Here is a 26,428-nt window from a genome sequence, read left to right as displayed (position 1 = left end):
AAGGTGTCAAGGCAAAGGCTTCTAGCCTAGCATTCATCCTTATGTGCCTAAGAGAACATGTTTTTCAGTACTAATTGTGTCAAGCAAATGCCTCATCAGCATGTGAGGTGGTTTGTGCTGGTTTGCCGCAAGGCTCGCACAAGCTACTCTTGGGTTCCTATACCAATAATTAGGAACTACCACCACTTTGTAACTAAGCCAGGTTTTACTGCCTGTGCAATTTTCTGAAGCATATTAGTCTGACCTTTTGAGAAGTTTGTAAGTAAACTGTTTTTTTAACTTACCTGAGGTCTTTTCCTATGCTGATGAAAGAGGGAAACTTTGGAAAGAAATCTTTTAAGGGGATGCTTTGGGAGTCACTTTACTTCGCCGCATGTTTTTGTTACTACTATTTTAAATCTCTGCTGGAGAGCTTTATGCCTGTGTCTCTCTGTGATCCTCAAGACTCTTCCCAGTCTACACAACCTACCCCCAGTCTGCACCCCTCAATGGCCCTTCTCCACGCCCTCCATAAGTGCCTTTGCTAAGCTCAAATGTGTCCCTGAACTGCAACAATGGCTTTTGCTTGCCTGAGTGGAGGACAGAGTACATGCAGAAACCTCTTGACTTTTGCATAGCTGCAATGTACAAAGGTAGGACGAACACTTGCTACTCTAGCTACTTTTGCCTCTGGCGCTGTGCACCACTGCCATGCAGCCCCTGTAAGGTTGTCCATCAGGGCATGTGACCCCACCCCCACACCCCTGCCATAAGGTCAGGAAGCTGAGAACTGTAACTGGAGTAAAAGCTTACTTATCTTGCCCTTAATTTGAATCTGTTTCAATGCTCCACCCACCCCCAGTGCCCACCCTGGCTTGTACCTCTTTGCTCAAGCGGTCCGAGTCACTTCTGTTCATGTGGATCTGCCAGCTCTTGTGTCTGAGGATCAAGATCTCCTTTGCTTGCTCCACTGGTTCTGTTTCTCCAGGCAGAGTATGCCTGTTGTATGCCGGCACCTGGTAATATACAATGCAAGCAAGACATGTTAATTGTTAATGCTTCTTTCTTCTTTACCCAGCGGAGCCGACTCATCTGTCCACTGTAGATTGGATCATTTATTATATGTTATATTTATACCCTGCTTTAGCTCTCAAAGAAGTTCAAGGCATGGCTGTCAGGACCCTTAGGCTATTTTCAGAGACCCTTTTCTGCAAGTCACTTCCAAGGGAGGTTCCAAAAGATTCCTGCGTTGCAGGGGGTTGGACTAAACGACTCTTGTGGTCCCTTCCAGATCTATGATTCTATGCTGGTGCACCACAGTGGACAGCAACTGTGCTTGTGATAGTGGCAGCAGTAGATGCTGGTTCATTAGTGTGAATGGAGCACTCCCCCCAAAACCTTAGTTTGCCCTCTACCAGTCCCCACCTGTCTGTGTTCTTACTTACAACCTCTCCAGGGGGTGGCAACACTGCCTGTGACCCCTTTCTCCTCCTAGGTCTCAGTGTTAACCTTGGAGAACTTAGCAGGGAGGAGGATGAGGAGAAAACTGGAATTCATTGGCTCCGCCTATCAGTGGCTCTGGTGCCACCTACTGTTGGCTTCCCTGAATTCTACCCTACCAGTCCCAATGGGCACCAACCACCACTGAGCTGAAGTCAGCAGCAGCAGCTGTGGCGTCATTAGCATATGGTCGCATTATCTGAACCACCATTAAGTTTCTCACAGTACCCTCAAATAATGCAACATTGGGGGGAAATGAATGCCACTTTAAGGCAATTATAGGAAATTAGCATTGGTGACTCAGACAGACCCAGCCACATTTTTGTTTACACAGCTATTGTTATCAACTAAAGAAAAAAAGCTCACGGTTCTCCTTGTTTTGTACAGGTTCCTTTCCAATATCTTCTGGATATCATCCACCACATCTAGATTGAGACTGTCCGAGTCATTGACTGTGGTGGGGTGTTTGTCATTGTTGCTACAGTGGGCGGGGAAGAGAGAAACAGAATATTATAAAGATGCTTTATATGAGGCAAGAGGGCAACCAGTTACTGACCTTCAAAATGGACATTAAAGCTGGAAGGAGAGAGCGAGTTCTGTTCTACTGCTGCATGATGCTTTGGAGGACACAGAGATAATACTCTTGTCTTTCTGCACATACCCCTTTAAATTACATTTAAAGTGCATTCTTTTCCCCCACAGAATCCTGCGGGAACTACACCATTTATTAAAGTACAGTTCCCAGGGTTCTTTGCGGGAAGTAAAGGGGCCCCTGACCATTAGGTCCAGTCGTGGATGACTCTGGGGTTGCAGCGCTCATCTTGCTGTACTGGCCGAGGGTCAGCTTCTGGGTCGTGTAGCCAGCATAACTAAGCTGCTTCTGGCGAAACCAGAGCAGTGCACAGAAACGCTGTTTACCTTCCCGCCGGAGCAGTACCTATTTATCTACTTGCACTTTGATGTGCTTTCGAACTGCTGGGTTGGCAGGAGCAGGGACCGAGCAACAGGAGCTCACCCCGTCGCGGGGATTCAAACCGCCGAACTTCTGATCAGCAAGCCCTAGGCTCTGTGGTTTAGCCTGCATTTAAATGCATGCTGTGTATATGCAGGCTTGCTACTGAAACAGGTTTTCTTTAAACATTGCACAGGAAGGTACTTTATACCAAGTCAGAGTTGTTGAGCACCTGTGAGTCTCCAACTGTAGCTCCTGTGGGTGTGATGCTATGCTTGGAAGTTCTCCTCTGGTGCCCACAAAGCCTCTAGAATTCCTTTCCCCGCATCATGAAGTGGTATGCCTTCTATTCCCTTGAGAAGTACACAGTGCTGAAGGAGGAAGCTGGAAAAGCAACACCCCTTCACAATCCTTCTTCAGCTCTGTGTATTTTTTTCAAAACTCAGGTTACTTCTACTGAAGTGTCCAGAGGGCATGGGGCTCATGACACCTGCTAACAAAATAATAAGCTGCTTGTTCCTTTTAACTGCAGGATTGAACCTCGGCTCATCCGCATACAAGACATATTATCTACATCTAAACTGTGTTCTCTCCCCAACTTTTCACACAGAAGGGATGCTTGAGGCATTCGATCTTTCTCAATTTCAACACAAGCCAATCTGATTTGTACCTCTGGGACTCATGTGTGGGTTGCAACATAGCTGTCTATTGGCATTTGTACTTTGCCAAACACTGCAGCACAGTTCTCAACTCAAAACACATATCAAAGTACATTTTTTAATGCAGTGTTTTGAGAGAAAAGTAGGCATTTAAATATGAATTTCTCTCCAGAGTTATTTTCAATCACCCTTTAATGCAGAAACAGGACATTGGAACATGGGAAGCTGCCTTATACTGAATCAGACCATTGGTCCATCTTGTCTATACTGACTGTTGTTGTTGTTGTTGTTGTTGTTGTTGTTGTTGTTGTTGTTGTTAAAATCCACTTACAGCAATGAACTATGGGTTGGACCGCAAATGAGCTGCCCTGCTTCAGCTAGCTCAATGGCATGTTTCCTCTCCAGCTTCTCATATAGGAGCACAATGCTCGATTTGGGCTGCACATATTCCCGGAGCAAAAATTTCTGGAGATATTTGCTATTGAAGTATTCCAATCTGTCCAGGGAATTTGGGAGGGAGGGAAGGAGGGAGGAAAAAAGAGAGAGAGAGAGAGAGAGAGAATTAAGCTTTATTTCTGTCCATACAATGATCTCAGCGAAGATTACCATGAAGGAACTGGAATTCGGGTCGCTAAAATACTTCTGAAAGCCCTGCTCCTGCACTCTTTCTATGCGCACTAACGATGTACGATAATTAAGTGTCTGAGGCATAGAGACACTATATCAAAATCACAGAGCGAAATTGATTATAAATAATGAAATAACAAAAGGTTTTAAAATAATGAAAGGGAAGGTTGCCCATTGTCATCTCTTCTGTTTATTATGGTGTTAGAATCACTGGCAATTGCAATAAGAAAAGACGCAGAAATAAAAGGAATAGTAGTAGGAAGTAAATCTTACAAAATAAAGGCCTTTGCGGATGAGCTTAGAATAACTACCAAAAACCCAGCAGAAAGTTTACCAAATTTATGAATTTGGGAAGGTGGCAGGATTTAAAATAAATATAAATAAAGACAAACTGTTGGCAAAAAATATGCAAGCACAGGTGAAAGAAGAATTGCAAATAATTCCGGGTCTGACAATAGTTAACGAGGTCAAATACTTGAGAATTTGGTTTACAATTAAAAATAGCAATTTATTCAACGATAATTATACAAAGATATGGAAGGAAATTAAAAAGGATTTAGAAATATGGAACAGGGTGAACCTGTCGCTTTGGTGGAGAGTATCCACAGTAAAAATGAATGTATTCCCAAAGATGATGTTCATGTTTCAGATGAACCCAGTGATAGGGGGAATGGGAAGCTTCAAGACATGGCAGAAAGACATATCAAGGTTTATCTGGCAGTGCAAAAATCCTAGAATTAAACACAAATTATTAATAAACAATAAGAACAGAGAGGGATTTACACTCCCACATCTGAAACTTTATTATGAATCAGCTTGCTTATGTTGGCTAAAAGAATGGATGACATTGCAGAACTCAGATTTACTAGATTTGGAAGGTTTTGATAATTGCTTTGGGTGGCATGCCTACCTGGGATATGAAAAAGTTAAAACTCATAGAGGCTTCCTGCATCATATCATAAGGAAGCCACTATATAAGGTATGGGGAAAGTATAAAGATTTATTGGAACCCAAAACTCCCGGGTGGCTATCCCCTTTGGAGGCCATTGCAGTGAAAAGAAAAAAAATGGAAACAAACTGGGCCACGTACCAAGACCTATTAAAAGAAGAAGATAACCAATTGAACATGAAAAAATTCGGAAAAATCAGACATCACCTAATGGACTGGGTATAATATTACCAATTAAATGAGGTTTTTAAGACAGATAGAAAAAAAGGTTTGCAACAGAAGAATCAAAATAAGATAAAGAATTAATACAAAATAAGAAAAGAGTAATATCTAGAATGTATAAGCTTCTTTTAGAGTGGAAGGTGAAAGATGAAGAGGTGAAAGAAGTAATGATGAAGTGGGCAAAAGAGTATGGTAAGAATATCCAATTATCAGCATGGGAAAGATTATGGAACAAAGAATGGAAATTTACGGCCTGTTACACACTAAAGGAAAATTTCTTGAAGATGTTCTGTAGGTGGTATATAACTCCCAGCAAACTGGCCAAAATGTATAAAATGAGATCTAATACTTGCTGGAGGTGTAAACAGGCAGAAGGGACATTGTTTCATATGTGGTGGAGCTGCAAAAAAATAAGCATTTCTGGGATATTATTTATGAGGAATTGAAAAAAATGTTTAAGCAAAATGTTATAAAGAAACCAGAAGCCTTCCTCTTGGGCATTTTAGATTCAGATATTCCAAATGAAAAAAGGAGAATATCTGAATCTATATGCTACAACAGCAGTGAGAATACTGATTGCCCAAAAATGGAAAGGAGAATCGGTACCAACAAAAGAGGAATGGCAGGATAAATTATTGGAATATCTAGAATTGGCTAGAAAGGGACGCAGGTGGCACTGTAGGTTAAACCACTGAGCCTAGGACTTGCCGATCAGAAGGTCGGTGGTTCAAATCCCCACAACAGGGTGAGCTCCCGTTGCTCAGTCCCTGCTCCTGCCAACCTAGCAGTTTGAAAGCACGTCAAAGTGCAAGTAGATAAATAGGTAGGAAGGTAAACGGTGTTTCCGTGCGCTGCTCTGGTTCACCAGAAGCGGCTTAGTCATGCTGGTCACATGACCTGGAAGCTGTACACCAGCTCCCTCAGCCAATAAATTGAGATGAGAACCGCAACCCCAGAGTCGTCTGCGACTGGACCTAATGGTCAGAGGTCCCTTTACCTTTACCTAGAATTGGTTAAAATGACAGAGACAATTAGGAGACAGCCAAACCAAAAGTTCAAAAAGGAGTGGGAAACTTATAGAGAATATTTTTTAAAAAGCATTGTCCCCAAGTCAAAATCTGGACATTTGATTAAATTTCACAAATTACAAGACAGATTCTAAGTATAGCATATAGATAACAGAGGAAATGGGGAAATGACCAAAGAAGCAGATTAACAAAAAGATAAGACAGACCCACATTGAGGAAGACGGAAGTCTGTTGGGAAAGCTAAGTAATTGGAAATCAAGAATATGGTGGCATAAGCACATGATTTTATGCAGCTATTTGGATGTGATTGTTTTGTGTCTGTTTTGGAACAAATTCTGTAAGTAAAGCTTATGGATAGGAGGTGTACCTGGGAATGCCCAAGACCCGGAAGTCTTTGGCAGGCAGGTTAGTTACTCTAGAACATGCATGGCAAAACCTAGCCCTCCAGATGTTTTGGGACTACAACTCCCACCATCCCTAGCTAATAGGACCAGTGGTCAGGGATGATGGGAACTGTAGTCCCAAAACAGCTGGAGGGCCAAGTTTGGCCATGCCTGCTGCAGAAGGTGCTGGAGGAACAGTTGGTTTCCACTTGAACCCAAGCCCTTCCCTCCCTCGCAGGCTCAAGAAACCAAAGTGGCAAGGAGCAACACAGGCTGGCAAGCTGCATTCCTTTTTGGGCAACCTTCCAAGGGCCACATGCCAGTGTTGGGTGCGACCAGAGGCAAAGAGTGGACAGAGCAAAAAATGAGAATTTCACCTATGTGCAGAAGGCTAATTTCTTTGTCCATACATTCCTCTATACCCTCCATTCAGGCCAGCAAGAAGTGTTACCAGAATTCAATGACACATCCCAGCCAGGCAAAAACACCCAGGGAGGTGGACCTGAAGGACAGCTCAGGCTCTTAATCTCAGGGTTGTGGGTTCAAGCCTCACATTAGGCAAAAGATTCCTGCATTGCAGGGGGTGGGCTAGATGTCCCTCATGGTCCCTTCCAACTCTATAAAACTGTGATTCTGTGATTAAGTAGGCCTCGTGAGGGGCATGGTCTAGGAAAGAGGGTGTGGCTGAAAATAGGGTGTGGCCAAGGGAGGTTCACATGGGGTCAAACAGAGAGAAACCTGGAGGGACATATTTGATCCCCATGCATGCAGTCCTCCTCCCTTGTTTAAAAGGAATTAGTTCTCCTAAACCCAGTGAACGAAATTGGTATTTTATCCTGAAAGTGTGGCAGCAACCCATCTGCAATAACCATCTTGGCTTTGAAGAATCTTCTTTACTGACTCTTTGATGGTGCCACTGTGAAAAATGTTCTAATGCTCAGAGGGTGAGCAACACCTAGCAATGGGGAAACTCTTTTCTTTTGTAAAGAAACTTATCTTCCAAACAATCGAGTCTTGTGTTTCATGTTGAAAGAAAAAGAGGAAGAAAAGGGAAAAGCTGTCCCATTTTGTGGTGCAGCCATCAAGCAGTGCTGAGCCACCCCTAGTAGGGACTTTGTGAAAACAGAAATCAGGCTTGTGAGTTTTATTTCTTACACTTACACATGTAGAGACTTGTATTGTTATCAAATCCTTACTTGTCTTTCCAATAATACTGTCCCCAGTGTCCTGATATATCTTCTATGCCAGCCAACAAATGATCCAAGAACTAAATGAGAGAGAGAGAGAGAATTTTGCTACATAAACTGTGTTGCTGTTGCATAAAGTATGCACTCTAAGAAACAGCAAGAAAACATCAGCCCACAGACAAAACAACACCACATTTTTGGCAAAGGAGACAACTGCAATTTAAAAAAAGGGGGAAATTGTCTATATGGCTTCCCATTTAATCTTCCACTGGTAGATATCTTCTCAACTGCCTTTCCTTAAAATGCTCAATTTTGTGCACTTATTAAATATATAAAAAAACTGGTGGTGGAAGAGGGAAACAAACATAACAAAAAGCACTACACCAGTTAGAGTGTTGTAAACATCCTGTTCTGGAATGTCATACCATAATCACCAGTTAAGACCTTGAATTAAGATTCTGAGTTTACTTTGAATGTGACACATACTCAGCTGCCATGTATGCAGGGTCCCCACCCCACCCTCAGGAAATGCCAGGGATGGGCTCCGGTGGAACAGCAGCTGCTATGCATGCAGAAGGTCCCAGGTTAAATCCCTGGCATCTCCAGGTGAGGCAACCACCCCAGGTGGCAGGATCCACAGGGGCAGCATATCCTGATGCTGATTTTTAGTCCCGTTCCACCCCTTGTTTCTCATGTAGATATTAACTCGGCCCTTCTTCCCTGGAGGTAGGGGGGGCCACCATTTGGGGGTTCACCTCAGGCACCAAAAACTATTGGGCAGGTCCTGTCACTGCCTCTCAGCCTAACCTATTTCACAGGGTTGATGTGAGGATTAAATTAGGAGGCTGAGAACCATGTACTCCACCTTGAGCTCCTTCTGGGGAAAGGGTGGGATAAAAATGCAATACATAAATAAAAATTACTATTACACTTACATTTACTATTATACTTTCTTTCAAGGAGCTCAATGTGGTATAAATACATAAAGCCTTGCTGGAGCAGACTAAACACCTATTTAGTCCAGGTTCTGGTTCTCACAGTGGAAGCCTGATACCTGGAACACGAGCACAACCTGATACCTGGAGCACTCTTTCTCAACTTATGCACCCCATTCATTAATATCCAGAGGCATACTGTCTCCAGGAGTGAGGAGAGTACTCAGCTATCATGACTGGTAGCCACTAGCCCTCTTCCAAACATCCTTGCTTTCCCAGAGAGGAGAACTTACCCGAATATGAATTTGTTCTCCCACGGTGGGAGCACTTTCTTGCTCTCTGGTGACGTCTAACAAGTCAACGAGAGGACGGATGGTCATGCCCTGCCGTAGAGTACAAGAATGAGAGAGAGAGAGAGAGAGAATTTGCAGATTTCATTCAAAATCTTTATCAATCACAGGGCAAATCATTCTCTCTGTTTGATGTTCAGGTGTGTGTGCTGTTGCTTATGGAGCCAACTGACACCATCCACAAGAGGAACCTGTCAGTGGGCTCTGAAAACTACAATGTTTACAAGTAATATAGAAGATCTTGTGGTGGGGATGGAGTCCTAAGGTGTGAAAGAAACACAAAAGCAGGCAAATGAGCGAAGTGATGGACATGAGGCAGGAGTTGATAATGCAGGTGAGCTGCGCACAGGTGAGCTGAAAGCGAGCTGCTGGCCAGCCCTGTGGAGCCTCCTTTTATTGAGACAAATATGCAAACCAGGCAGATACATTTTGGGCTGTGACCTTTACACATCTTCTGGTCCCGAGATCGTGGGGTGGTACAAAGTTATTTTGGCACCTGTTTCCACTGCGTCATTTTCCCCTTGCACAGTGTATGACAGAGACAAAAGGTATCAGAGACAAAGGTTACAGACAGGACACCACAGACGACTGAGACCGCAAAAGGTTACACAGAGGCAACAATGTTCAGACAGCTGTGGCTTTGTCTGTGAGGGGTGTGAGTGCTCCGCACCCCAAGGTCACGCTGAGGCTGCCTGCAGGTGGGGAGTGTGCTCCCTCCGGACCCCACTCCCCACTCCGCGATCATCCCTACAAATGAGGGCTGACCATGCTTGGTTATAGAATGCAGCTGACTTCGGGGAAGGAGGGCAGAAAACCCGAGGTTTGGGGGTTTGGAATGGAGCATTCAGTAAGGAGGCATGGCTGGTTGGCAGGCACACCAAGCAGGAGAATTTAACACTACAACGTTTTGTTGCAGGTTCCACTTAATGGCTTTCTAGTCATCTTTTGGAGGTTTGCCCACTAAAGGAGGTCATGAGGTTCAACAAGGAATGAAACTGTGGGCCAAATCTAGATGCAACACGAATGTGTCTTTACATTTAACATGCAGGATTCAGTAATGTAAACTGAACCATCTGGGATGGTGAACTTTATTGGCAATGTAGCAGGTACAGAGATGGGGTTTAAGACTTCTCACTCCTGCTGTAGTCATGAGGAGATATTTCCACTTGGAAGAAAACCATGCTCTCACCCAACTAAATACCAGCTAAAGAATGAGGTTTTTCCCCCCTAGGATCACAGCAGGGAAGGAGAGCTTTTGGGGGTTCTCCTCTCAATATAATAAAATTAATTTGTTAGAGCAAAATTACATTTTTTCTTTACAAACCGCAGGTGCCCTTTTGAGATGCTGAAGGAGGCAGAATATTTAACAAACAAAATTGATCACTCATAGTCAGAAGGTAAGGCCAGCCTTCATATTTTCTTCCTGCTTTCTTAAAGGTAAAGGTAAAGGGACCCCTGACCATTAGATCCAGTCATGGCCGACTCTGGGGTTGCGCCGCTCATCTCACTTTATTGGCCGAGGGAGCCGGCGTACAGCTTCCGGGTCATGTGGCCAGCAGGACTAAGCCGCTTCTGGCGAACCAGAGCAGCGCACAGAACACCGTTTACCTTCCCGCCGGAGCGGTACCTATTTATCTACTTGCACTTTGATGTGCTTAATATGCCAGAACTAAAATAGCCTCAAAAAAATTAAACACATCTATCCTTAATTTGCACCCTCATCAGTTAAAATGGGCTGCTACTATTTTTCTTTTACTGTTTTTATTTATTTTGAGAAAGCAAATTTTGAGAAAACAATTGTTACAACGGTAAATAACAAATAACTTGTCCTGATAAAATTACAGACTTTTATCATGCAACAATTTCCCATGAGTGCTGGGTGGATTCCTGCCTGCTGAAATCCCAATGGCTACCATCCCCAGCCCAAGCTAATGCTGTTTGAAACCTGCATGTTAAATTTGAATTCACATTCATGTCATGTGTAATAAATCACTGTAAAATGGGCCATACAGTGATGACTCTTCACTTGTGAACATAATAAATGGAAACCCTACATTCTATTGGTATTCCAAGATTTGGCAAATCACACTTCTTGGAGGGCGGGGGGAGGAATCTGACTTAAATTCAGTGTCCATAGGCCAAAGTGTTCGAGATCACTTCTTTACCATTTGCTTTAATTTTAAATTTTATACAAACACTTTGGCTCAGGAGCATTAGGTACCACAGCTCTGGGTGCCTGTCTGGTTTTAGTACAGCTTTTGCATTCTTTTTTGAAGTGAATTTTTTAAAAATAGTTTTGCTTTAGACCATGGAACCCTTTGTAATTGTACGCCACACATTCCTATGTTTAAAATTACATAGTTGCATCCTAGATTTCTTTATTGACAGCTGTGACAACTAATCTTATTTATTTATTTATTTTAAAAACCTATTTTTTTCCTTTCATTTCTTTGTTCTGTACCTGCCTGTCATTATTGAAACTCAGTAGAAAAAAGTACAATAAAATAGGAATATGTGCATAGCTTCACAAACTTAAGCTTAACTGGAAATGCAGCTCATCCCATAAGGGATATCCATATTAATGGTGGTGTTGTTGCTGTTGTTGCATAGATTTATAACAAGTCTATATAACAGCAACAGCATCATTGCCTGGAATGAATTTCTGATGTCTATGGCCCCCTTTTTGTTTCTGCTTCAGAATATCATACCTGTTCTCTGTTACTAGTTTACTTTACACTTGATTTTGTATTTTAATAAAATAAAATATATATTTTAAAAAACCCAATAAAGATATTGGGGGGGGGGGGGACTATCCAGTACCCAGTTCCAACTTTCCTGTTTCAAGGTGGATATTTAAAAATATATTTAGGGCCCAGATGTGCTATAATTAAGGATGTAGTTTAGCCACAAGATGGCAGTGCAAGCCAAATATAGATATTATATCTGTTTTACAGTATACTGTATGCTGTTCCCCCCTCCACCCACCCCCCTCCACCCCATTAAGGGCACATGATGCCACAATAAGACACGGGTTGAGCAAAGTTTCTTAGAATCATTGAATCCTGCTCAGGGGTTTACAAGTATGTCTGTCAACAGCAACCAGAAATTTAATTCTGGTGAAATTCTCAATATCCTCTGCTGTAGGAGTGGCTGCAATACATTTCAAAGGTGGAATTGATGTTTTATTGGTGTTTTGGGGGGGAAATAATAATTGGGGTCTTCCTTTTTGAAATACGGCAAGCCTAGACTATCTCTTGAAAAGCCATTGGAAATATGGGGAAGCAGAGTGCAATCGTTTCAAATGTGCACCAGCTGGTACACATTTGCACGTTTTCAGGCATTCTCTCAAGCTAGTCAATTTCCTCGCCTGTGGATGGGCTGAGATGAGAGGCAAAAGCAGCCCACCTTTGCTGTTGGCTTTTGGAAAGTGGCAATGGAGGCAGGGGGCACCTCAGTCCTTGCCTAAGCATAGGAACCCCTGGAGTCTTTCACTGGCAGGAGAATGGGGTAGCACACAATAATATGCACAGCTGCTGATGAAGTAGCAATGCCAACTGATGCCAGCAGCCCATGCAAGCACACAAGTGCATGGTGCTGACTAAAAATGCCCTGTGCCTCCAGTGTTGACTCCTTAACAACATTTGTCCCCTTTTTATTCCAGCAAGCCTAACATGACTTATAATTTACCGTATTTTTTGCTCTATAAGCCACTTTTTCCCTCCTAAAAAGTAAGGGGAAATGTGTGTGCATCTTATGGGGCGAATGCAGGCTGCGCAGCTATCCCAGAAGCCAGAACAACAAGAGGGATCGCTGCTTTCTGAGATCCAGAATGTTTTTTTTTCTTGTTTTCCTCCTCCAAAAACTAGGTGCGTCTTATGGTGTGGTGTGTCTTAAAGGGTGGAAAATACGGTAGTTTTCAGTTTTAAACTTGGTTGATTTTGCTTGTTTTGTTGATTACTATTTTACATTATTTTAAGCACACCACTTAGAGATTTGATTTAATTTTCATTAAGCAGTTTTTGAATTGCTCTAAATAAATAATCGTGTATGTTGAGAGAGTGTCCAGAATCAGATCTGTGTGAAAATTTCATGTAAGGACGTCTTCAGAATAGTAGTTTACAAGTCTACGAGAAAACTACAATAGTAGTTAACAAATCTACTCAGAGGAGAATTACAGTGACAGCCTTCATTTTACCTGTACAAACACAGTGAAGAGGATCACAACAGTGGTTGCTGCAATGAAGAGCTTCTTTCTCGGATAGTCAGGGAGCAAGAAAACCAGGGAGAAACAGATGGCTCCTCTAAGCCCCCCATAGGCAATAATGAACTGGTCCTTGGGTGTAACGGTGTTGACATGTGATCTGTTTATGATGAAAGTCAGGACAAGAACTCCTAAAACAGATGAAGTAAGTTGGCAAGTTATCAGGAGTGAAAGGAAATTAAGCTGGTAATTGTGAAGTCTAGGCATCATCTACTCTGTACTCATTACATGTAGAGTTGCTTATGTTCCACTGCAGTTTGTCTTCTGCTGAAAACTACATTACATTAGTTATGCAACTGATGGAATTAACAGCATTGTCATTGTATTATTCCATCCCATGAATTTCAATGCAAAGGAAACACAATCCAAATGGTGGGAGGAAATCAATTACGGTACATATTGTTTGCAGACTGAAAGCAACAACAGTCCATTCTGGACCCTTTTTTTGCGGGAAATTCTCTTATTCCAGCATTGCTTCCCACTGCTATCCTGGATTGTTAGACACCCTGTAGACTGTCCCCGGGACAGGTGAGACTGTTGACCCCTTATTTTCAAATCTGAAAGTTGACAGCTATGTTCTGGACATGGGACAAATAAGAAAACATAAGCAGTTTCTACTTCTGTTTCCATTGGAATTCTCCAACATCCCTAGTAAAGGCCAATCCCAATGCTCTATAATGACTCCAGCAGTGACACAGGGGACAAGAAGCTAGTGATGGAGACCAAGAAGGCAGTACACACAAGACTCAACACAGAGTACAGGCCCAACACTAATGGACAATCCCCAGGCATGAAAGCCCTGAAGCTGGACCTCCAAACCCATCATGGGGTTAACAGTCTCATTCCTAAAAGCCACACACTCCACCAACCTTGCTCACTGACACAGAAAACATAACCAGTGAAAAAATATTCGGACAGGCAGCAACATGCTGGACTGCAACTTTAAGGCTCTGCATTTCTCAGAAAGGAAGTGGAGCCACAGGAGATGACTATGAAAGGGCCCAGTGGCACTTGAGTGCTTGCTGGAGGAAGTCATCTGCTGCCCCTAGGCCCTGTCTAGGGGCCTTAGAGACCTCCCTCTAGACATTCTTTTTCTTTATTGCAAAGCTTGACTGGGGAAGGAACACCAGGGCTGGTGGAGAGGATATTTAATCCTTTCCTCCTCTACCACTTCTCCAGTCTAAGCATCTCCCCAAAAGCTGCTATTAACTGTTAAAAATACAAACACATACACATATATATGCACTATGCTTGCATTCTTCTTCCTAGCAGAACAAATAGCACTGGTGATGGGTAGATACAGGGATGCATATATAAACACTGTGCAATTGTGATCAGACCCATGCATGAACTTATACCATCTTTCAAGGGCTCTATACCTAGTGCTCTCCAAAGGAGACAGAAAATGACTGTGAAGCAAATGTACGACCAACTCCACTCATGATTGTCACCGATGGTGGAGACTCCTAGGAAGATGAAGATGAGGGTGTCACTAACACTGCTCCACATCTTCATGAAGTATTTAATGGTCGTGTGGGACTTCAGAGAAATGTTGGCCTCCACATAACGTTTCATGCCCATTGCGCATGCAATAATTCTGAAAGAGAAAATAAAAGAAAGTTCCACACACTTTTCCACTTCAGGCAGCAGTGGGGAATCTCCAGCCCACAGAAAGCCACCAAACCACACAGGAGGGCTTTACAAGTGCCAACAATCAGCCAATTGCCACTTGCAAAGTCTTGTGCCTTTGCATGTTCTGCTATGATTGCTGGCGCTCACAAAGGCATATGGCTTTGCAAGGGCCAACAGTCAGCTGATCAACGGAGCCTTGCAAAGCTCTGTGCCTTTGCCTGTGTGGTTTGATTTCATACAAGGGTTTCCAGCCCTACCTAGAAATGCTGGAAATTGAACCTGGAGTCTTCTGCATGCAAGGCAGATGATCTACCACAGAACAATGGCTCTTCCCATTCCTTTCCCTTTCCAAACCACAAATCATAATGCAATACATGGACTGAGGGCTTATCCAGCTCTTTTCGGGCATTTTAAGGCCTGCACTTTAAAGCTCTGTGTCTGAGTGCCCCTTTAATTTTTGCTCCAGACATGTTTCCGCAAAAACTTGCTCTCTTTTTTTTAAAAAAATAATATTTATTGAGTTTCCAAAAATTTAAATTTAAACACTACAAACAAACAAACAAACAAACAAAAAAGAGGGGGGAAACAAACAGAAAACAACACAATACAATACAAAAACACTACAAAACTAACACATAAGACAAATAAAACAAAACAAAGACCATTTAAAACATATTAAACAATTTCAATGTCATCTTTCGTTCGCTTATTTTCACGACTTCCTCACACCTCCCTTTTTGTATTCCACATCAATTAATTATTTCAGCAATTCCTTTCCATCTTCCCCTGTTTTCTATCCTATAATTATCTTAACACATTCTAACCTTATTTTGTTCCCTTTAATACTCTATTGATCTATTTATACTTAATTCCTTATAACATTTCTGCTAAAGCCATATAACTTCATTCCAACTGTGTTCTAACATTCATTAATTTTGCAATATTTCTATAAATAGTCTTTAAACTTCCAGTCTTCTTCCACCAGCTCTTCTCCCTGGTCTCGGATTCTGCCAATTCTCTCAGCCAGCAAAAAGCAGATGATTCACAACAAAACTTAGGGGTCTGTCAGGGCAAGTCCACCTCCTTCTTTAGCATCCGTTAATATCTTAAGTTTTACTCCTGCCCTGCCAAACAAATCTAGAGACGTCCCTCTGCCACCTCCTGAAACAATCCCTCCCATCCAAAGCTTGCAATGTTTGAAACAAAAGCAACATCCCCAACATCACAGCAACCCTCATCCCCACCACAACAACTCGGCCCAACAATAACCACTTCCAATTTAACCCTGTTTCCAAATCCCCCTTCTCTTCAAGCCAACGTCCTTCACAATTGCCCTTGAATAAATTCACATTTTCCTCGGGTAGGGCTCTGATCCTCAATTTCATCTGTTTCTCTTTAAGTTCAGTCATAACCAGTGTCAGCTTGAATTCATAAAGTTGTCCTTGAATGGATGGGACTCTCTCCAATTGAATTACTTTAACTTCAGCAGCAAGGGTTTTCTCCTTAACTTCATCCGCAGTTTGCCGTATCAGGATAGATTCCTGTATCAATTTCTGGGTGGTTTCTATATTAGTATTCACCTTTTGTCCCAGGTTATTTAAACTTTCTACCATTAAGTCAGTTTTAATATTTGCAACATCCACTTTCATATTTATCACATCCATTTTCTTGTGAAGTTGTTCCAGCGAGTCATTTATTTTCACTAATACAACCGCTAAGGCCTCTTCTGGCGACATTCCGTCTTTCACATCTGCCATAACACTCAATAGATTCAAGGTCAATCTCACAGTCTCACGGGTGTTATCTTACCGCTGGAAATTTCCCAGCCCAGATCTTATGTAGCCGCCAGTTTCAAGAACTTCCACTAGAGGGAAACAGTTTCTATTTGTATTGATACATAATATCCTCTTATAGGCACAGTTGAAACGACCCAAAACTAATTTCAAAGTTACTTTCACTGCTGGAGCCAGTAGAAACAATGTATCTTCTCTTATGCTAGCTGTCAATGAACGATCCAAACGCTGTCAATAAACATCCCACCAAACGTCGGACCTACTAGCAGCCCGTTCCCAGGGTCCGGGCGGCAGTATTTTGCCTCTCTTGGTCTCTTCCACAGGCAAACTCAGTCCACAACTCCCCCCCCCTTCTCCTGCCTCCAAGGGGGGGATTATATTCTTTACTTATGGAAATTTAGTCTTTACAAAAGGCTTTCCAAGACTTCAGCTTGCAGCCTCAATTGCTTCAGTCTATTTACAAAAGGGGAAGGCGGACTTCCTGTATTGAACCTTCCCCGTTTCGATGCCAAATTAGACGTTTTTTAAAAATCCAATTTTCCCGATTAAGCTCTACTCATGGGTAGTTACTTTAGAGTCAAATTGTCCACAGGAAAAAGTCAGCGCTCTCTGACAACAGCTATGCGGCTTCGCTCCGTGGAAGAAGCAGATGATTCGAAGCACCGCGCCACTCACCCCGCATCGCTCCGGATCCCCGCGAGTGGGGGAGGCGCAAAAGGTGCCCACCGAATCCCATGCTCACAGGCTTCTCCTGCCTGTGATTTTTAACGTGTCTCCACCTTCGCCGTGGCGGCCAGACCCAGATTTCCATGCGGCTGATTCCTCCCGATCAGAGGAATCCAGCCATTGCCAGAGGCGCCTCCCCAGAAAAGCTGAATCAGAGCAAACAGCTATTTGAGTTTTCCACAGATTGCTATTTTCTTCGGTTCAGCTTTAAAGAGCAGGTTTTCATAAGGTAAGCTCTGGAGTAATTAAAGGGGTGCTCGGACATGGAGCTTTAGAGCACAAGCTGGAAAGCGCAGAGGAAAGGTAAGTGTGGATAAGCCCGAACAGACTACATTTGAAAGAAATCACATCCCAATCTCTGTCTATTCATATAGCTACAACAAATAGGTTTTTGTCCCTATTCATATAGCTACAACAAATAGGTTTTTGTCCCTGGGCTAATTTCCCATAACTTTCTGTTTACCACACTGATTTCCGTTGCCACCACCCTCATAATCCTAACCACAATGCCGATACTTCTGAAAGCTTGCACTTTAGGCCCAGTTTGGTTCAACACTGAGCCATGCAAGTCTGAAATACTCTGAAGTTCCTCAATCTACTTACGCCACAATACCGGACAGGTGGAACATTTCTGCTGTGAGATAGGACAGGTAACTGTAGAGGAAGACAAAAAGGGGCTCAATCACACGAATATTTTTGGTGAATCGTGTGGTAAAGGCAGCTATCATGCCAAACAGGAGGCCCACCAGGACCCCGCCGATTCCAACCACAAAAAACTTCCCAATTCCTGCGAACACATCCGCTGTTTTAATTGACGGCATTTCACAGAAGGACCTGAACATCTTATACAAGACCTAAGAAGAAGACAGAAATGAACAAAACAGAAAGGTTTTAATGGCGAGAGAGAGAGAGAGAGAGAGAGAGAGAGAGAGAGAGAGAGAGAGAGATCTTTACGAGGTGGGATCCCCATGTGGTGGAACATGTGGCAAATTAATCTTCTCCATTTTTGCTTATTATTCTGGTCCTTTCACCTTTGATCTAAGCAGGATTACTGAAACCATAGGCGTGTTGCATTTATCTTTTGCATTTCTGGCATGGCAGAACCCAGCATGGAGCATACAGACCTTCCCAGAGGTTTCCCATCTAGGCATTGACCATATCCAGATTTCCACATATCCAATCCTGTTCCTCCTCCAAGCAGCTTGGGGCCATGTATATGGTTCTTCCCCCATACCATTTTATCCTCCCAACAACTCTAAGAGGTAGGCTAGGACAGAGGTGTAGTGGTCTAGGGTTGTGCAGTGTGGGAGGAAGGTCATCAAAGACCCATTGCTATTTCTGCAGCAGGGTCTCAACAGGGTCCCTGTCTCCAGCATCTTAGAGCTGCCCAATCAGCTTAAAGGGGAGCTTTTTAACCACTGGGAAGAAGTCTTCTCACTCTTTGGGCTGCTTGGAGTCCATCAGAGTAAAATGAAGTTAGTCAGCCATTGAGGATTGGCTCCCAGGGTCACTCTGGAGAAGGCATGTGGGAAGAGCACCAAAGAGTTGTTCTCTATGCTTCAAAGCTATGGATTTATAATGACTGAAAACACAAGGTGCTTCAGTTTCAATAAATACTTTGTGCAATGGAACTTCAAGGAAAACACAAGTCATTCTGAAAGAAGATATTGGAGCACTTCAATCTATGTACAGAGAAAATAGTAGGTCTGGCTGAAAGACAACACATGGAGATCTGCATTGATCACTGCAATTGTTATGTACTGAGTTGAATAGGATCCAAAATGCAGCAGTCTGATTGGTCCTAGAAGAATGCAGCAGTATAATTGGTCTGCAGGAGCCACCCAACCCAGCTCCAGATGGAAGTGAATCCACAACCTGATTGGCCTACAGGAGAATTCTAGAATTAGCCAATCACGTGCAGCCCATTGTGTAAATAATGTATATAAAGCAGATACTTTGGGGAAACTTTCATTCCTTCTCACCACTATGAGCTGAATAAAGAGCATGAAATCCACTCTCGACTCTGAGTATATTTCAGCAATGCAATCTCTTATTATTATTATTGTATAATTATAAGACTTTATAAGTCTTAGGGGCGGTATAATTTTAGAAGGGCGCATGCCTCTGGGGTGTGTGGCTGTGACTATCATGAAGTGACCCTGCACTTCTGTATTTGCCACCACACTACTCAGTTAGGATGAGACACAATGACTGATCCAAGGCCAATCAGTGAGTCCCATCGCTAAGCAAAGGTTCAAACGTTTGCCTCCCAAGTTCTACTGCAACCACTACTCCATTCCGACTCTCAGCCCTCAATAAGGTTGGTGCATCACATGAACTACCAACACATAATTGTGGGATAACCAGCCTCATTAATAATAATAATAATAATAATAATAATAATAATAATAATAATAATAATAATAATTTCTTATTTCTACCCCGCCCATCTGGCTGGGTTTCCAGCATGTCTAATTAATACATGAATGGGGTTAATGCCATAGAGTAACCTGTCCTGCCAAGCTTAGCTAGGTCACTCTCCCTCACCTTGGGAGGAAGGTAATCAGGCCTGTTGTTGAGAAGCTCAGCATGTAAAGAGGTCTGAGTTGGTTGCTCCAAACTCAAGACTGCATGGCTCAATATGCCTTTATTGTGTTCCTATATCCAGTAACTCAAGTGTTATTGCCTGTGTTTTCTGACTGACATATGGAAAAGCACATGAACCTAACCCTTGAATAATTTGTAAGTATATATAAAAAAATTAACTTACCAAATGTGTGGTGTTTTTCTATGTTGGGAAAGAGGGGAACTTTGGAAGGTACTTATAAGGACATATTTTAAAGGTCTAACAGCCAAATTTTCACGCTTTACTTTGTTGTATATTTTGTGATTTTAAATCTCTGCTGGGGTCCTCTCATCAAAGAGTATGTGCCCCAAACCTGGATCTTGTTATCCAGGGGATTATCCTTTTATATACCTATTTTTCCTAGCAACCAACAAAAATTCCATCCAAGCAAGCAAGAAGCATTATTAGAATTCGAGGAAACAATCTAGCCAGGCAAAAATGTTTCCTGCTTGGCAGGGGGTTGGACTCGATGGCCCTTGTGGTCTCTTCCAACTCTATGATTCTATGATTCTATGAGGGTACAATGCAGGTCTGGTGAGGGATGTAGCCTGTAGAGAATTGATGTGACTGGGGAGAGGGGTGAGACTTGAAGGCCAGATAAAAGGGCCTGGGGGGCCACATTTGGAACGTGGCCCAGAGGTTTCCCATCCCTACCCTAGAAACAGCACTTCCATGCACATAAAGATCTCAAGAAGACGTACTTACAACTGTCACAGCATCATTGAGAAGAGATTCTCCAAATACCAAAATGTGAAGCTTCTCATTGACATGTATCTCTTCGAACACAGACAGCACAGCAACAGGGTCAACAGCTGCAATCAAGCTACTGAACAAGAGGTTGTGAAGCAAAGATATATCACGTAGCTGGAAGGTGTCCACTTGGCATATACCATAGAGCGAGAATCCAATTCCAAAGACGTTCCATATAGTCCCCACAACAGCATATAAGAGGATCGTCCCAATGTTCTCAAAGAAGGGGCGACTGGGCATGAAATAGCCAGCATCCAGGACAATGGGTGGCAGGAGGTAGAGGAAGAAGATGTCACTGTCCATGACCGGAGGGGATTTGTCATTTAAGCCATAAATGATCCCTCCCATGATAAGCCCCACGAAAATCAATAAGCAGCTTTCGGGGACAACAGAAGGTAGTTTCTCAAACAAATGGAAACCTGCAAAGGTCAAGAGGCAACATTAGTGGGAAATCAGAAGCATTTGTTGCTTTGTGGTCATTTCAGCTTATGTCTTGTGTCCCCACCAAACCAAGTGTTGTCTGAATTGTGGGTCAGGAAGCAGAAACTAATCACCTGGTGGGCTGGAGTCAGAACTAGTATGCATTAAAGCTGAACCTATCAAATTCCCACTTTCCAAAACAATATGGGAAATCAAATACTATCCTTCAAAATTTGCACTTGTCCAATTTTGTGATGCAGTTCTTCAAGCGACATTTACAAAATGCATGTTAGGGGAGAGGGTGCATAAAAATGAAGATATTGCTGAACATAACACATACAGTAAAGTGGAGAAAATTGCTTGGGAGAAAAGGTGCACTTGAGTAAAAATGTGATTATTAGGAGAAATGTGCACTAAAATGCTGGTAGGGATTATCCAGAGACTTTGATTTTTGTGTCGTTTTCAAGGGACTTTGGATTTGTTACATTTCAATGGATGTGCATTTTTTTTAGCTTAGTTTATCATAAAGGTGGCTGGGGGCAGTGTGGCTGTCTATGGTAGATGGACTGTGACTAAAATTATGTGCTCACCTCTTTTCAAACCAGCAGTGGGAGCACAGTGGATGCAGGGTAAATAGGTGTGTACAGTGGCGTCGCAAGGTGGGGGCGGGGGGGGCGGTGCACCCCGGGTTCCATGTCTTGGGAGGTGACAAGAAGGCACCCAGCAGGGATGCTTGCCCTGCTGCGTCGGCCCGGGCTCATCGGTGGGAGAAGCCATCGCACCGTCGCAGCCGCATGTGGAGGATCCTCCATTCATGGCTGCAGCTGCGAGCAGAAGGTCCCACCACCGTCTGTCTGTATGGCGTTCGAGCACCGCCAGTAGCAAACCACTATGTTGTACAACGCATGTGCGGTGTCGCACGCATGTGCTGTACGTAGCAACGCCGCACATGAGCTGTACATAGCGGTTTGCTGCTGGCGCTGCCCGAGCACCGTACGGACGTCGGTGGGATCCCTACGGTGCCGCTGCAGCTGCAAGCAGAGGTTCCCACCACTGTCCATATGGTGCTCAGGCGGCGCCGGCAAGAAAACACTATGTACAATGCATGCACGGTGTCACACGCATGCACTGTGCGTTGCGACGCTGCACCTGTGCTGTACATAGCGGTTTACCACCGGCGCCGCTGGAGCACTGTACAGACAGCGGTGGGATCCTGCCGCCACCAGCAGGAGCCAGTTACGGCAAGCTGGGGGGCCCCCTCCCAGCCTCCCTCCCTCCCTGGCTCGCTGTAAGCGGCTCCTGCTTTGCAGCTTTACAGCGAGCCAGGCTGGGAGGGAGGCCGCCTGAGAAAAAGTTTCTACCCAAATGCGATTTTGGTTTTAAACGCAATGTAAGGAGTCTCTATGGGAGTATATTGTATTTAAAAATGGGGTATCAGAATTTTTAGGGGGCTAACCAGGTTGGGATATCTGGGATAGCAGGCTTGTTGGGTTTTTAACGTTTTATGTAGATTTTTCAATTTCGTTGTTCTGTACGGGACAATGATAATAAAGATTATCGTATCGTATCGGAGGGAGGGAGGGGGATGCATGGGAGCTGTGGCTCCTGAGAGGACGAGCTGTGCCACTTTGCCAGCACCCTGGCAAAGCGGCATAGCTCCCCCCTTCCCCCGACGGCTCAGGGTACTTGGGAGTCGTAGGGATGGGGGCGCAGAGGTGTAGGAAGGGGGAGCGGACCACCCCAGGTGTCTTCGCTGAGGGGGTGACATTTGGCACTCGCCCACGACTCCCAAGCCTACCCTGAGCTGTTGGGGGGGGGGGAGTGACAAAAAAAATCCGCGCTGTGTACCATCTGGGTTTGCTACACCTATAGGTGTGTATACACACTGCCTAGGTGGGCATCTCTTTAGGCTCCCGTAGGGATTTTTTGAAATTGGATTCTATCCAAATGCGATTCCTTAGAGCCATCCTGAGGATTCCCCCCTCGGTAGCGGGTGCGGTTATGAGATTAGAGGTCGGCTGGCAAGCTCTACGGCATGTGGCCTTGAAGACGAAGCTCTGACTATGGCTCAAGCTTTATTGCCCCCTTGATATTGAGGGACGATTTCCAATCATCGTGGGAAAGGGAGGTCACTAACGAGCTACAATCCTGCGGATTGTCTCACCTTTACTTTGAGTCTATGACGTACAATCAAGCTAGAGCTGTGATCTCCCGGAGACTGAGTGACATTGTCAGACAAGAGGACATAGCCCAGGTAAAACCAGGGATGTTCCTAGGGGGCCAGATTTATCGGACCATACCAGCCCCCTACCTTGCAGAAATTCACTATGTGGAATACCATAGACTTCTTACAGCGGCTAGATTAAATGTCCTTGACTCTGCGATATTGTGGGGAAGGTACAGGGGAGTACCATACGCCCAGAGAACCTGTCATTGTGCCATGGGTGTGGTTGAGTCCACCGAACACATCCTCTTGACTTGCCCTTCTTATGCAGAGCTTAGACAAAACTTTATAGACCCACTCCTATGTCAATCTAGCTTCCTATCTGGAGAAAACCAGGTTTTACACTTGCTGAATAACGTCACTAGAGCTATACCTTCCTTGGTGGCCAAATTTCTTTTTTTAGCTTTTAAGTATCGCAAGACTATAATTGACTGTATTGATATGGGGCTATCTGTTTAGCACATTTTAGTGTTGGCTAAGTTCTAAAATCTTCCTGAAGCTTTTAACTGTGTATTGACAAATGTATTTTTTTCTGACTGACGGTCGAATAAAAAGGTTGATGATGATGATCACACTGCCTAGGTGTTTCTTTCTAGTAAGCATTTCTCCAGCACTCTATAGTCTCCCTAGCTGCCCATTTTTCCTGATCTAAAAAAGCCCCTAAGAAGGAGATACCTTGTGATTTCTTCTTCAGAGCTTTAACTGAATTGCAGAAAGGGGGGGCAGGGGGCGGTGGTCCTGCAGAGTGTGGATCATTAACTAAATAGTTTATAGAATGTATTCATTATAATTTAATGTATTTATATCCTGCCTTTCTCCCAAGCTGGGATTCAAGGCAGCTTACAACATTTAGAAAAACATTATTATAAAATACAAAGTAATAAAAACAAGGTCGTTAAAAACAATGGTTAAAACGCATATAGGACCAGCAATTAAATTACGCTTTGTCCTGACAGCAGCCTAGTGGTCAGCATTGTCTGCACCTTAGTTTTCAAATGCCTGACAGAATAGGAAGGTCTTAGCTTGCAGGTGGAAAGACAACAAGGGGGGGAGCCAGTCTAACCTCTCTTGGGAAGGAATCCCACAATACAGGAGCAGCCAGAGAAAAGGCTTTTTTCTTCTGGCACCGCCAACCGTGCGGTGGATGGGACTGAGAGAATGTGCTAACCCAAGAATCTTAGCATTCAGGTGGGTTGTAAAGGGACATAAGATCTTTCCGCTAACCTGAGCCCAAGCTGTAAAGAATGAAAGAAAGGACATTCACAAACATCCCTTAGCCATCTCAAAATTAAGTGACGCACAATTGGGGGGAGGGGAGGATCCTGCATCCCAAGAATTTTTGGATCTAGCCCTACCTTTAAAAATAGCTAGAGGTATTTAGATTTCAACAGCTGCTCATTAAATACTTTTCCAAGCAAAATATATGATGTGGTCAACTCAACATAATCTTTCAGAAAGACATTTAACTTTTTTATTTAAAAAAATGTACTCAGGGTTTATTGTCTGCAGTTCCAAAAAGCTTTTGAGTGCCTGTAATCAGAGACGGCTTTATTAGTTGTGGAGAATTCAATTTAAATGTACGTGAATCATTCATACTTCAAATGAACGGAAAACATCAATGCAGCCTTCTAAAGCCCTCCATCCATACTGCTGCACAATGCAGCCGGCTAATTTGTGCATCTGAATAATACATTAATGGGGGGATTCTTACTGTCTCATTGGAAAGATTCAGCTGTTTTATTGTTCTTGAAGGAAACAAATGGATTGGAGGAGGTTGGATTTTTTTTATAGACAGATAGCAATCAGAGAGGCCTGTTGCAGAGCCCCTGTACAGACAAAACAAGAGCTTCAAAGTGTTACAATCAGTGCTTTTACCCTGGCAGCATCTTTTTCCCCTAGAAAAAAAAGCACTGTTTACAATTTGAACCATGCATTATGTCGTGTCACAGTTTATATTGCTAAAAATAACTCATTGATACGCCTCTATAAAGATTTGGACGTGGTCTGATTTCTTTGAACTTTCTTGATTGTTTCACAGGACGCTAGTGTACAGTTTTGCCATTTGGCATTGCTGTTAAACGAAAGTCTCCACATGCATTTCAAAACGGTACCCGCAAGAGGCAAGGTGCCCAATAAACACTCGTAAAATATACCTCACCCCTAGAGATGAATGGATCAGACTTTCTAAAAAAATTCTTCCATTTTTCCAATCTTAAATTCAGCTTTCCACATTTCCGCATCAGTTTGCAAACCTTTTTAAGTCCTCATGAAAACTCACCAACATATTAGTGTGAATTTATCCTAATATACAGCTTGTTGCAAGCAGTTATGCCTAATATGATGCATTTTTGTACTTTCACTATCATGTGCATTTTTCTGCCCCCTAACATTATGCACGTTTGTTCACATTATCTTGCTGAAGAACCACGTCACAAAATACAGCGAATTTTGAAGTGCAGCTGCATTTCAACTCACATATACTTTTGGGAAGCTTGTATTAGTTATGTTCAGATTACGGTGCAAACCATACCAAATTTATCCACCATCCCAACCCACTCCCTGGGACTAACACAGTAAGCTGCCTTATCCCAAGTCAGACCAATGGTCTGTCTAGCTTCGTATTGTCAACACTGACTTCCAGTGGCCCTCCAGGGTTGCAGGTATGAGTCTCTCCCTTCCCTACCTGGAAGATAATCCAGAGAGAAGAAGACTAGATGGGCTTTAGATGCATTTGCTTGTCTTTTCTTCTAAATCCGTATCCTCAACCTGGGAACTTTTGCACGCGAAGCAGATGCTCTACTACCCAGCCCACCAACCCCTGCCTGGAGAAACCTACCTATTTTAGCCAAGGAAGCCAACATGATCCACAGGGTAATCTCAAAGGGCACTTGGACATGCTGATAGTCTAGAGAGAAGAAGACTGGGTGGGCTTTAGACTCATTCGCTTGGCTTGTCTCCAAATCCATATCCTCAAGAGACTCCATCATCGTGGAACTCTGGAAGGCAGCAGCTACTGGCAGAGAGAGGAGGACAGAGGCAGAGGATCCCAGAAGCCAAAGTCCTGGCATGGCCTCCCGTCCAAGGATCAGAGCCTCCATCTGCCAGTTGGAGTTCTCACTGTCAGGGGAAGTGCCAAGCTGGCTGGCTGGCAAGCATCTGGCTGGCTGGCTGGCTGGCGTCCAGCTCTTTTGCTGCTTCTGCCTGAGCGTTCTGGAGGCTGCTCTA

The 26,428-nt window shown here is 43.5% G+C and overlaps 1 protein-coding gene across 1 annotated transcript in view; it reads right to left on the bottom strand.

Moving 5' to 3' along the window:
* Positions 1 to 26,111, bottom strand: part of LOC308579272 (sodium/hydrogen exchanger 2-like) — a 34,762-nt gene extending 8,651 nt beyond the window's left edge. Inside the window, exons 1-10 of the mRNA XM_081180188.1 lie at positions 26,040 to 26,111; positions 20,515 to 20,978; positions 17,787 to 18,037; positions 14,412 to 14,629; positions 12,967 to 13,163; positions 8,715 to 8,804; positions 7,496 to 7,566; positions 3,422 to 3,586; positions 1,846 to 1,957; positions 861 to 995 (exon numbers count right to left, since the gene is read on the bottom strand). Coding sequence (XP_081036314.1) covers positions 861 to 995; positions 1,846 to 1,957; positions 3,422 to 3,586; positions 7,496 to 7,566; positions 8,715 to 8,804; positions 12,967 to 13,163; positions 14,412 to 14,629; positions 17,787 to 18,037; positions 20,515 to 20,978; positions 26,040 to 26,064 — 1,728 coding nt within the window. The 5' untranslated portion in view covers positions 26,065 to 26,111. The remainder of the gene's footprint in view (positions 1 to 860; positions 996 to 1,845; positions 1,958 to 3,421; positions 3,587 to 7,495; positions 7,567 to 8,714; positions 8,805 to 12,966; positions 13,164 to 14,411; positions 14,630 to 17,786; positions 18,038 to 20,514; positions 20,979 to 26,039) is intronic.
* Between the last annotated feature and the right edge of the window lie 317 nt (positions 26,112 to 26,428).

Source organism: Podarcis bocagei, assembly GCF_964188305.1.
Source record: "Podarcis bocagei genome assembly, chromosome: Z".
NCBI classification, from domain to species: Eukaryota; Metazoa; Chordata; class Lepidosauria; order Squamata; family Lacertidae; genus Podarcis; species Podarcis bocagei.
The sequence above is the reverse complement of the archived record's forward strand: the minus strand, read 5'-3'. Positions and strand labels throughout refer to the sequence as shown.